Below are 13,597 nucleotides of genomic sequence, written 5' to 3' on the forward strand. Positions count from 1 at the left end.
TTCAGGAGATTTGGGGTAACTGCACAACTGACAGATGACTTTGAGCGCACCGCCAACGGCGTGTGTGTGTGTGTGTGTGTGTGTGTGTGTGTGTGTGTGTGTGTGTGTGTCACCATAGCGACAAAACGACCAACTTGCGGATCCTGCATTTAAGCCTATAATTTCGTTTTAAAAAATTGAATTATGTATTTAAAAGTTGCAGAATGGATTCATTTGGAGACTCCGAAATCGGCAGAGATAGGCATTAATTTGCTTAGATGAATTTGTGACTTTGATATCTGTGTGTGTGTGTGTTGTTTGATTACAGTATTGTATTTAAGATGGTGTTAGACTAAATAAATGGTCTTTTAAATATCATATGCATATCTCCGTTGTGTTGATTAAACATTAGGCCTAATCCAAGTTTATAATTGTGTATCTTTCATTTGATGTTACAATTTCATCTACACATTAAGTATAATTTCAATTGGTTACATTTCTCATTCTTTAGGCAGTTGTTGGAGGAGCAAGATGGTGTTGGAGGTGTTTGATGTTTTGTCAGATGAACCAGTCAGTACCAGTCATGTCAGTCCTCAACAGTACACAAAAGTTAAGGGAGACTCAATCCTCTAATAGTGCAGTAACAGCCGTCATGCAATTGCTACACATAGTTGATCTCACCCAGTCTGCAAAAACATTTACAGTGAGCTCACAGTCACACACATGACATGGTCTGTCTCTGTATTGTTCTGCCTGTGTAGTTGAAGTAATACCGTCTAATATGTATTGAATGTAAACTGCGGCTGAACCCACTAGGGACCCAGTGGAACCCACTAAGAACATGCTGCTGTTCTTGAATTCATACAAGTTGCTTAGCTTCAACACTAGTCTGTTTTTTTCCCCCTCCGGTCTCGACTTGGTCTCGGTCTTGGTCTCGACTTGGTCTTGGTCTTGACTTGGTCTGTCTTGGTCTTGGTCTTGGTCTTGTCTTGGTCTCGATACCCTCTGGTCTTGGTAGTGTCTTGGTCTCGGTTTAGGCGGTCTTGACTACAAGTCTACTTAACGCTGACATCCGTCAACTCATGGTTGTGTATAGCCGCTTTTCCACCGACATTACCCGGAACAATTTGTCCCAGGAACTTTTTTCCCAGGAACTTTTTTTGCCCCAGACCGGTTGCTTTCTGCGTTTACACCGCGGTCTAAAGTACCGGGAAGGTAAACTGCGCGCAACTGCTCCTCCCAGTCTGCGACGGACAGTAATCAGTTTTGAGCGCCACATTTAAGTATGGAGGAGATTCAAACTGTGCTGCAGTTATGTATTGGTTTACTAACGAGGTAATTAACAAAACAAAATAGACGAGCACTGATACTAAAGCGTGTTCAGAAAGCTCGTATGCGTATAAAATTAGACAACGTATGTTATCAGTTATTGTGAGACGCCTGGGACGAACGCGCAAAAATTTCCTCTTTCGCAAATACGCTTAAAAAAAAGCCTGAACCCCGTCTATCAATCATAAATAGTGACAGTCTTGTAAATAGTTGTTTGTTACTAACCTCAAAGCGCTATTTCAATCCTGTTATAGTAAATTTGTAACATGGTTTGGAGTGCCTTGCAATAGATGACAATGTGTAAACATAATGACTTAATAATAAAAGCTGTGTCAGAAAAGAGACGAGCACTGATAAAGCGTGTTCAGTAAGCTCGTAATGCTAACGTTAGATATAAAATTTGTATGTTATCAGCTATTGCGGACATTGACCGTGAGATGGCTGGGACGAACGCGCAGAAAGTTTCCTCTTCCACAAATACCCTTAATAAAGCCTGAAACTCGTCGCCAGTCCACCAGTTTTTTTTTAATTAAATTCCATATTTGCAGACAGACATCTCTTACTGCATGAAGCCACGACACGAACCGCAATAGATTTTTTAAAAAGGGAGGTTAAAAATAAATAAATGCTGCGTGGTGTCATCCAACCAAAATGCGGCGTGAACACAACCAATCAGCTTGTGCAGCGCACAGGTCCCACCCCTGAAAGTTCCTGAACTTTGAAAAAGTACTACCTCATGAGCAGGGACTATCGGAGGGGGAAATATTTACCCGGAACTTCATTTAGACCCTGGTTCCTGCGGTGTAAACACATCGAGTACCAGCCCAAAGTTCCTAGTTCCTGGGGAAAGTTCCTGCGGTGGAAACGCGGCTTATGATGACTCGATGGGATTGGAGAGTTTCATACAGAAGACCATCCGCGTCTATCCACGCCTAACCGCCTGCGTTAGTTCTTCCTCCGCTGCATGTCCTCCGCCCACGACACCATCTGTCATTCCTCCAGCACAGAACCCATGCAAATCCACAGTTATCACCTGACCCAAGCGGAGCGTCAACGCAGAATCCAACATCGTTTATGCCTGTACTGTGGTAAAGAAGATCATGTTATCAACGTCTGTCCTGTGCGACCCCAGCGCCCGGCGGTGAGTACAATTCAACTTCCTCCAAGAGTAGAAACCCTATCTCGTACCACAGTTTATGTTCCAACCTCTGATATATGTGTCTCAGCGCAAGCCCTCATCGACTCCGGTTCAGCGGGGAACTTCATCTCCACCCAACTCCTTCAGAAACTAAATGCACCCAAGAAACGATGTTCCCAAAATCTTCGCATCCACAACATTCAAGGAAAGCCACTGGGAAGGGGTCGCATTCATCACTTCTTACCTACCCTGATGCTCCGCATTGGATGTTTACCCACGGAGGACATTACCTTTATGGTGCTGGAGGAATCCGGCAGATCTCATCCTGGGACGCCCGTGGATGATTCAACACCAACCACACATCGACTGGAGATCCGGTGAGATACTCCAATGGAGTGATGAGTGTTTTGTATCCTGTCTATCCTCTGTTCAAAGAATTCCTGGCAACTCTTCATCCACTCCACCTCCGTGGAAAGTCCAGACATAACTCACAAGGTTGAAATTCCGTCAGAATACCGGGCGTTCCAGGATGTCTTCAGTAAACAACTGTCCTTCAACTCTGAAGCCTCAGAATCCTTTCAACGGCTGAAGGACACCTTCCAGACCGCTCCGATCCTGGTCCATCCCAATCCTGACCTTCCCTTCATCGTCGAAGTAGATGCCTCTTCTACCGGGGTCGGAGCGGTTCTTTCTCAGCGGCAGAGTGACCCTCCTAAACTCCATCCATGTGCCTTCTACTCTAGGAAGCTGTCCTCAGCAGAGCAGAACTACGACATCGGGAATAGAGAACTGCTCGCTATCAAACTGGCCCTAGAAGAATGGAGACATTGGCTGGAGGGAGCCATTCACCAATTTGAAGTTATCACCGTAATCTGGAGTACCTCAGAGAGGCTAAAAGACTGAATCCCCGTCAAGCCTGATGGGCATTGTTCTTCACACGGTTCAACTTCATCGTAACCTACCGCCCTGGAATCAAGAACTGCAAAGCCGATGCCCTTTCCCGTCTTCACCAAACTACTCCAGACGAAACCCTTCCAGAACCTATTCTCCCTCCAGCCATGTTCATCAGTCCCATCACTTGGGATATATATGAACAGATCTCTCAAGAAAACCGTATTAACCCTGCTCCACCGAGAGGTCCAGAAGGGCTCATTTACGTTCCACCTCCTCTTCGTTTGGCCCTTCTGGACTCAGCCCACACATCTCCGGGTTCTGGACACCCAGGTAGTAGGCGTACCCTCTCGCTCCTACGTCAACGCTACTGGTGGCCCTCCATGCCTCAGGATGTCTCCCGATACGTCAAGGGTTGCTCATTCTGCGCCGTTACCAACACCCCGAAAAGACTTGCGGAGGGTAAACTGGTTCCTCTACCGATTCCTCGTCGACCCTGGTCTCACATCGGTATCGATTTTATGACTGATCTGCCGAAGTCGAAGAACTACACCTGTATCTTCGTCGTTGTGGATCGTTTCTCCAAGGTCTGCAAGTTGATACCTATGCCTGGTCTACCCACAGCATCATCAACCGTGTCAACCACTCTTTGAGCAGAGCGAGAGGGTATGGGACTCAGCTCACGTGCATCTCCAACGAGCAGTGCGGAGACACAAAACTCAAGCTGATCGTCGTCACACCTCCACTCCACTGTATCAACCAGGAAGTATGGCTCTCTACACGGGACATCTGTCTTCGCCTGCCCTGCCGTAAGCTGAGTCCTCGATACATTGGACCGTTCACCGTCCAGAGGCAGATCAATGAAGTTACCTATAGACTCAACTTACCACCTCACTTTAGTATCTCACCTTCCTTCCATGTGTCACTCCTGAAACCTCACACTGAACCTGTCTCTCCCCCACCCACAGATCCTGGTGATGCCGACGTACCTCCTCCTCCCAACCTTGCCGAAGAGGAGCCTATCTTCCGGGTTCAAGACATTCTGGACTCACGATGACGAGGTGCCAGATTAGAGTATATTGTCGACTGGGAGGACTTCGGACCAGAAGAACAATCCTGGGTTGCTCGTGACGATATCCTCGATCCAGCAATCCTTACCCAATTCCACACTGAGCACCCAAATCGTCCAGCTCCCAGGGGTCATGGTAGACCTCGTCGCCGTCGTCATCCTCTTTTCACCCAGTCGTCAGGAGCCGCCCATGGAGGAGGGGGTACTGTCACGGCTCCACCAGATCTACAGACTCCACCCACTCGTTCACTCTCCCCTGATTACTAATCACCACACCTGTACCTCGTCACCTGTTCACTATATATGTTCACTTGCACCACTCTTCATTGTCTGATCTCGTCTTTCCATGGACACACAGACTCTACCTCGATCCTTACCTGTTCCACTTACCTGCCATCCTCGTCTTCCGATCCCATTCCACGAACCTGCTATCATCGTCAGTGACTCTCATCCACGTCTGCCATCAGCCTCGTTCCGTTCTCTACCTGTGAAGGACAATGCTGTTATTCATCAGCTAAGTTCCATTCGACTATCTTCATTGTGTTCAACTCACCATTTACATCTGCTGGTTTCCGTGCTTCTGTTCATAATAATCTTCAGTTACATTATACTCACCTGTCTGCTTCATCACTCTCCGTGACAACTGTATTATTGTGTAATTAATTAAGAGAAGTACTCCGCCATCTTACTCCGAGGAAAGTGACTTGAACGCACCAGCCATCGTAAACACGACTTCCCACCTAGTAAATACAAACTACCCAGGAGGACTTGAATGCACCATTGATCCGTTGTGGAGCCATTATGCTCGAACCAGAGCTGTTTGGACCAATCAAATTGTCAGGGCGGGCTTTATAAAATGATGGACAGATGATCAACAGTAATGTAATCATCCACATCACCAAAGAGCGCTTGGGTTGAATTCGTTTACAACAAAGATGACTGCAGCTGGAGAATTGAGATTTCACAAGTTCACACTTACAAATAAGTCAGATAGAATAAATGCATATTTGGCGTGCTGTCTGAGGAGAGGGCTCCGGGCTCAATATTCGGCCCGAACCCAAAGTACTCCCTCCGTATTCCTGGCTGTGGAAGAACAAGCCAAGAGTGAGTGGAGGGATGCTGAAAATTGTCAAGGAATATTAGGTGAGTTGACAGAGTTAATAAATATATGCTTCCTCTCATGCTGATAGGGTAGACATGGAAATTGTTTGATGACAAGTTGATTGGATTGATATTTGAATGTGCTCCTCCCGAACTTTGTTTATGAAACATCATGTGTAGATTCCGCCATCGCGTCTGGTATAGAAGATATCGACAGCGCATTCATTTTAAAAGAGGAACAGAGAACCACGATCGAGGCATTTGTCGATCGGAAAGATGAATGAAGAACATACGTCACTTACTCCGTTGCTGTGATTGGTTGTAGGTCTATCCAATTAAGTGCAGAGGCATTTTCTTTCCTGGTTCGGTTGAAACACGCCCCATAATCACAGCCCAATGGAGCAGTATCAGATTCATATTCTGACTAGAATCTGAGTATGACGACATCAGGCTACCAAAGGACACATACAGTATAGGCGCTAAAAATGACACACTGCCTCCCTTCGGTTACATTTGAATAACTCTTGCTCAGAATGTGATAGAGAATTTTTTTCTTTCTTTTTTTCTGGTTGATACTGTCACATAGTGTAGTCAAACAGCAGGTCCCCAGAGCAAAACCTGAATCACAGACTTTCAAAGACAGGATTCTGGGGGGAAAATGTATAAAAATTGCCTATTTTTTTGGTTTAGCGTAATATTTTAAACACATACAATGCTATTTATGAAGTTTTGCAATCTGAATTAGTACATTTGAAGGGTTTTCTGTACAATGACACCAGTTTTTTTAAATTTCATAGACTGTATGTGTGTAGGGTGAATATTTAAACTTGGGTGTGTTAAATTCAGGCGGAATTCCAAAATATGCCTTACGCCCGTTTCACACATACTCCGTTTGCAGTGCGTATGTGGTTCGTATTTTTATCTGTACCCATGTTTACAGGTTAGAGCCTTCACACTGCACGCGGTTGCAGTCCGTCGATCCGTTCCAGTTGCGGTGTGTATACAGCAGTGCAGCGATCGTTTCCGCACCGAGTCTATTTTTGCTGTGCTGCAAACGCTGAATTAAAGTGACAGCGCATGTTTCGTGGTAAAAATGAACACAGATTGACCTGAAAATGTAGTAATTTCACCATAAATGCGTTTAATTAAATAAAATGTAGTAATCTCACCATAAATGTATTTAATTAAGTACTATTTTTTTTTCATCTTTTTTACTTTAAAGGAGAAGTTCACTTTTGAAAAAACTTTTGCTGATAATTTACTCACCCCCATGTCATCCAAGATGTCCATGTCTTTCTTTCTTCAGTCGAAAAGAAATTAAGGTTTTTGATGAAAACATTCCAGGATTTTTCCACATATTATGGATTCCATTGGGACCCAAACGGTTCAAGGTCCAAATGACAGTTTCATTGCCGCTTCAAAGGGCTTTAAACGATACCAGACGATGAATAAGGGTCTTATCTAGCGAAACGATCGGTCATTTCAAAAATAAAATAAAAAGTTGACGTTTTATAAGCACAAATGTTCGCCTTGCTCTGTTCTGTGATGCGCGTTCGTGACGTCACGTAATACGCAATTACGTTGAAAAGGTCAAGTTTGATGTGTTTACAAATGTGCGGAAGGAGGACCATATAAACATTTTCAAATGTATTTGTGTCAGTTTATCGTTTAAAATGCCCATTTCGTGTGCGCATCCTGAGTGTTTTAATATTAAAAAGCCAAAAAGAACATTTTCTTCAATTTTTCAAGCGTGACCTTTTCAACGTAATTGCGTATTACGTGACGTCACGAACGCGCATCACAGAACAGAGCAAGCCGAACATTTGTGCTTATAAAACGTCAACTTTTTATTTTATTTTTGAAATGACCGATCGTTTCGCTAGATAAGACCCTTATTCATCGTCTGGTATCGTTTAAAGCCCTTTGAAGCGGCAATGAAACTGTCATTTGGACCTTGAACCGTTTGGGTCCCAATGGAATCCATAATATGTGAAAAAATCCTGGAATGTTTTCATCAAAAACCTTAATTTCTTTTCGACTGAAGAAAGAAAGACATGGACATCTTGGATGACATGGGGGTGAGTAAATTATCAGCAAAAGTTTTTTTAAAAGTGAACTTCTCCTTTAAGACCGAGGTAAAGCAAGGAAAACTACAATTTACCTCAACAAGGCGACATAATGAACAACACTTGTCTCATTCGTGGAGGTGGAAAAACAATTCTTTGTGACATGCAATATTTATTGTATTCAAATTTAAATGCAAAAGAAAAGGCATGAGAGTCGGCTGTTTTTGTCAATTTTAAGTTTTAATTTAAAATGTTTGCGATTTTAATATAAGTACATGGTTAAATATTTGACCACTTGCTTGATCTACTTAATATATAATTATATATAAGTAATGCATTGAATAATACGTTGTTTAAATTGTGTTTAAACGTGAATACGTCTATTAAAGAGTGTATATGTGTACAAAGAGAATCGCAATGCTGACAAAACTTTTTTTAAATAATAGTTGCTGATAACTTCTGGATTTGAAATACAAATAGTGAGTATGTGTTTGTGGTACAGCCGCGGATCAGTTACGCACTGCAAACGCAGAATATGTGAAAGCACTATAGCGCGTGCTGCTCCTGCACCGCATACGCACCGCAACATGCACCGCATAAGCACTACACACGGAGTATGTGTGAAACGGGCGTTAGAGTGGAATAGGTTAATGTTGTGAGAAAATGGGTGAAGGTTTCAAGAAATCTGTCTTAGCAATTGTGAAAAACTATAACATGGACACATCAGCATCATGAAAATTAGGCTACAGGAAAGCTTATTTGAAGATCAAGATCCATTTCTGAACTCAATAGGATGCTCCAACAATGCGTTGATTGTATTTTGACGGACGATTTTGAATCCCGAAACAAGGATGACTTTATAAGTGTTTTGTTTTGTTGTTGTTGTTGTTAAACATACTTCTACCATTACAGGTAATTACATCACTTATGGTTTATCTTTACAATGATACCAACATCATGTAATAAGAAACATCTGGTGTAAAGTCACAACTTAACATGGTCACCAGTTAAACTGTAACACCGGTATGGACTGCTGTCATAGTACAAGTCTGATGTGTAAAGACAAGGCTCGAAATTGCGCTCCCGAAATTTAATCTGTGCAACCTAAAAATATATTTGGGAGCATTTGTGCAAGTGCAAATAATGGTTGTGGTGCGATGGCTGTTTTCATTTCTCTACAAATGACTGCACAGTGTGTACCTTTTGTGCGCTGATACGCGGTGGCCGGACCATCATTCTATTGAATTTTTTTTTGGCGGCCACCAAAGCAAATTTTGATCCCGCCGCCAAAGTCTTATATGATCGGTGAGTGATAGATGACTGACTGCTGCGCTTGTGACAGGGGGTGTTGTTACTGAAAGAACGAAGAGAGAGAGAGAGAGAGAGAGAGAGAGAGAGAGAGAGAGAGAGAGCGCGTACTTCTCACCGTCTTCAAACTGTCTTGCTCTCCCTCCCTCGCGCATATTAATCGAAATCAATTGAGAATTGACACGATGGTAAAAGGTCAGAAGACTGAAGTTTCACGTGGAGCATTCCGAGATTTTTGAAGTCACAAATAATCCTGGAGTTGGTGATGTGGTTAATGTGGAGCCACCAGCTGAAAAGAAATCGTACAGCTTTCGGAGAGAGTGGCTAAAAGATTTCGAGTGGCTCTGCAATGGTGATGGTTCAATGCATTGCGTTCACTGTAAAGCCTGTGGGACAGAGTTTTGCAGGTAACACAGCATTCGAAACTGAATCAATACATTATAAGCGCGAGAGCTTGGTTAAACACGGAGAGAGTGCCAAGCACAAAAAAATGCATGGACAAGTGTGTGGCAAACAAATCAGGTTCATCAGGTTCGATTATTGAGGTTTTTAATTGCCAGGATGCTGCCGGTCGTTCCGCTCTACTGGCAGAGCTAAACGTCAAATTTAGTAGGTGCTCCTACATTTTTGCTGGTGCTCCTAACTTTTTGAAGTTGGGAGCACCAGTGCTACCAAGTAAAAAAGTTAATTTCGAGCTCTGAAAGGGTAAACAAAACTGGAGACAGGATCGGTGACACAGTCTTGCATATTACTGAAATGATCTAGGTAGATGATCTGGGAATCTGTTGGGGTTTTCAATTCAGTGGGGTGTGATAGTGCTAAAAACACTTAAAGGTCAAACAAGTCAAAAAGATTATAACATCATTCAGATGGTGTGCAACCAGGGGTTAAAGTGGGCCGGAACGGTCCGGAACTGCGTTACGGCACCTCAGATAAATGAATAAATAAATAGATTCATTAATATCAATGATAGCGCAATGGTAGGCTATTGATGGTAGGCAAACACGCTTCCCGACGTTATGTTCTCAGTCATGGTTCTCCTGTCTGATTTGAGTGCATCTACGCCGGTTCACGCATGCAGACAAAGTCCTTCCTCTCCTCCCCGCTGAACGCCAGTGATTATGCGTGAAATGCACTCACGGTGGTTGAGCGCGGTAAAGTCAGTTTTAGGGTCGATGTTCGCCGGACATTTGTTTGCCCTTTCCACTGTTCTATAGGGTCGGCAGTCTTACAAAGATATCAATAGCAGGATTAGTTTTAACATTATGTAACCATTGTATATCGACATTAAATATTAATTCAAAATCCCCTACGTGCGTTAATGCTGCATATTTATACATGAGAATGTTTTGACGCGTTTCCACAGCGCACAATGCTTAAGGGAACGTCTGCCAACTTCGGTAAACGTAGCCTTTAATTTGTATTATTTAAAATTACTTTTAACATTTAACAGACGTTTTCAAATTCCAAAGCTTGTAGAAGGTTCCTTTTGGCAATACTGACTTAGCCTTGAGTAAATTAACTTGTCTAAGAAAATGATTCATAAAAACATATAAATATCAGTTGAGCCTATATGTTTACTTTCTTCACTGACACAGACGACAATTAAAAGACTATCAGTCAAAGTTCAGCTTTAGGAGGGGAAGAAATAGGGCAGGATAAGGAGACAGAGAAAAAGAAAGATGAAGATGAGGAGAGAGCAAGTAGCCTATTGACAAATAATCTAATGCCCACTGACATGGTTTTAAAGCTATTTCTTTAATGCCCCCGAACACCCCTAACTACCTCACATTTGAATGCCCGTGTCTGTGGCCGGATGGTGGGCTGTGGATGGTAATGTGGGCTGGTGTGGCTACAGTGCCAGGGCTGAATTTTTGTCCCAGTCCATTTTCAGCCCAGTAAATTTTAACATAGTATCGTCATCATCATATCAGTGTAGCTAGATGTAGATGTATCAAAATAAAACCATTAAAATATCAAGAAAATAAGTATTTTGATAGTTGGTGCCACAGTGACACTCTTGTCCCATAAAGTATTGCTATACTCAATATATTGTCCCACAGTGAGTAATTCTTCCCTGTTGCACCTACACAAAATGTGAGGGTTCCTCCACCTGCCAAATCCCACTTTAACCACTGTGTGCAACCAATGGTCGGAGTTATTTGACAAGCAGTCTCTCAAACATCTTCATGATGTGCGAAGTTAGGGCAACTGGTTTCTGGGACACCTCAGCTTTGGCATTGGGACCAAAAGTTTTCATAGCTGGAGCACTTTACATGGTATAAAAAAGTAAACAGATGATGCAGTACTCCATGGAGCTAGATAGCACATCATCCACACAACATAGCCTACTATTTCCCAACCCTGTTCCTGGAAGTACACTGACAGTACATATTTTTGAATCCTAATCAGACATACCTTATTCAACTCATTAGCTCATTAGTAGGGACTCCCCAAGACCTGAAATTAATGGATCAGATAAGGGAGAAATCCAAAATGTGTATGATTGGTGTTCCTTCAGGGGCAGTGTTGAAAATACTGTTCTAGCATGTGTGGGACTTACTCAGCTCTCTTTTCTTCTAGCTGGCAATTACAGACATGATGAATAGTGGGATGGGATTGGATGTTGCATGGTTGATGTTTCCAGGTATCGAATCACAGGAAGAAGAAGAGGTAGTGCATGGAAAACTGATCAGATATCAAAGGGACAAATCTGCTGAAGGAATTTTTTTTTTTTATATATCAGCTGAGCTCATTAGCACCCTCTCCAAGTCTACCGGTACTTAAAGTCAGGCCAGTGATGGTTCTCTTTACTCTCCACACTTCCTTAACATTATTTGTAGAAGCTTTTCCCTGTAGTGTGCACTCACCTCAGTCCTGTAGGTACACCTGATGGATCTTTTAATCTCGTTCATCTTAGTATAGTTAAGATGGTCATCAAGGCCAAAGGGGATCTGATGTTTCAAAACAGCAGGTCTTGCAGAATAAGAATGAATGTTTTGGGGACAGGACACTTAAATACATTTTCCAAATTTCTAATCAAATTCCTCTAAAGTTCTACACTTTAGAAAAAAACTACCACCTTTAGCCACTTTACATAAACCACATAGACAAAAAGTATAGGACCACATTAGTCAACCCATAAATGTTTTCTAACAAACTGCTCTGTCGATTCTGTCTCTGCAGATACACCAAACTAAAAACTGCCACCAACATCTACATCTTCAATTTGGCCCTGGCAGATGCACTGGCCACTAGTACACTTCCATTCCAGAGCGCCAAGTATCTAATGAACACCTGGCCCTTTGGTGAGCTTCTATGTAAAGTGGTCATAGCCATTGACTACTATAACATGTTTACCAGTATCTTCACCCTCACTATGATGAGTGTGGACCGTTACATTGCCGTGTGCCACCCTGTGAGAGCACTGGAGTTTCGTACCCCGGTCAAGGCCAAAATCATCAACGTGTGCATCTGGATTCTCTCCTCCGCTGTAGGAGTGCCAATCATGATCATGGCAGTTACCAAAGTGACAAACCAAGGTCAGCATGTATTTATATATCAAAACAATTGCTGGATGATGTGTCTTGATATAACCAAGAAAATCAAAGTTCACCTTCTTTCTAGATCTGATTAAAACTGTTTACATTTATTCCATAACAGGTGCAACTGTCTGCATGCTGAAGTTCCCTGATCCAGACTGGTACTGGGACACAGTGACAAAGATTTGTGTGTTTATCTTCGCATTTGTGGTACCAGTGCTAGTCATCACAATCTGCTATGGTCTGATGATCCTACGTTTGAAAAGTGTACGAATTCTCTCAGGCTCAAAGGAGAAGGACAGAAACATGCGTCGAATCACTCGAATGGTTTTGGTAGTGGTGGCTGCCTTCATTATCTGCTGGACACCCATCCACATCTTCATCATTGTCAAAACACTTGTAGACATCAACCAAAAGAACCCCTATGTGATTGCCAGCTGGCACCTGTGTATCGCACTTGGCTATACTAACAGCAGCCTCAATCCTGTCCTCTATGCTTTCTTGGATGAGAATTTCAAGAGATGCTTCCGAGACTTTTGCCCACCCTTCCGAACCAGAGCTGCCCAGAATAGTCTTAACCGAGCAAGAAATGCTACAAGGGAGCCAGTGTCAGTTTGTGCACCTTCGGAAGCAGGAAAGAAGCCAGTATGACTAGGCCTGGAGAGGATCCCACGGGGGTCCCAGTCCAGAAGAGTTCAGCAGGACCTTCAATCAGAGGTCACCCAAATCTCCACTACTGAATTCTAGCAACAGAATTTCCTACACCCTGGGAAGAATACGTAACCAGAGAGACTGAGTCGAGCAGCTCTTCTCCTGCACCATTTATTACTTTGTATTGTGGATTGGCTCCAGTATTATTTGGAATAAATAACTAGCATACACAATGCAGAGCCTCTTCTGAGCCCAATGTTATGTCCAAAACAGGGTAAATTACATCAGTATTATCAGACTTTCAGAGTCTGGTGGACCTTCAGGGTCTGAAATCACACTGGTACTGAGAACATGACCCAAATGTGAATGAACGACCAAGCGTTGAAATGGAGTCTGTAAACAACAGATGAATAAACTCTCTGTGACTGAAAATAAATTGCTGACACATCAAGAAATGAAACCTGAAACCTACAAAAGCAAACAGTGGAGATGAGGTCCAATTGGAGGACCCTGGCTGAAAAGA

General features: G+C 42.9%; 1 protein-coding gene across 1 annotated transcript in view; it reads left to right on the forward strand.

The window, feature by feature from the left end:
• oprd1a (opioid receptor, delta 1a) overlaps positions 1-13,077 on the forward strand; it is a 67,007-nt gene extending 53,930 nt beyond the window's left edge. Inside the window, exons 2-3 of the mRNA XM_082186770.1 lie at positions 12,068-12,423; positions 12,545-13,077. Coding sequence (XP_082042896.1) covers positions 12,068-12,423; positions 12,545-13,074 — 886 coding nt within the window. The 3' untranslated portion in view covers positions 13,075-13,077. The remainder of the gene's footprint in view (positions 1-12,067; positions 12,424-12,544) is intronic.
• Positions 13,078-13,597: the final 520 nt, after the last annotated feature.

Source organism: Leuciscus leuciscus (genome assembly GCF_965113295.1).
Source record: "Leuciscus leuciscus genome assembly, chromosome: 12".
NCBI lineage: Eukaryota > Metazoa > Chordata > Actinopteri > Cypriniformes > Leuciscidae > Leuciscus > Leuciscus leuciscus.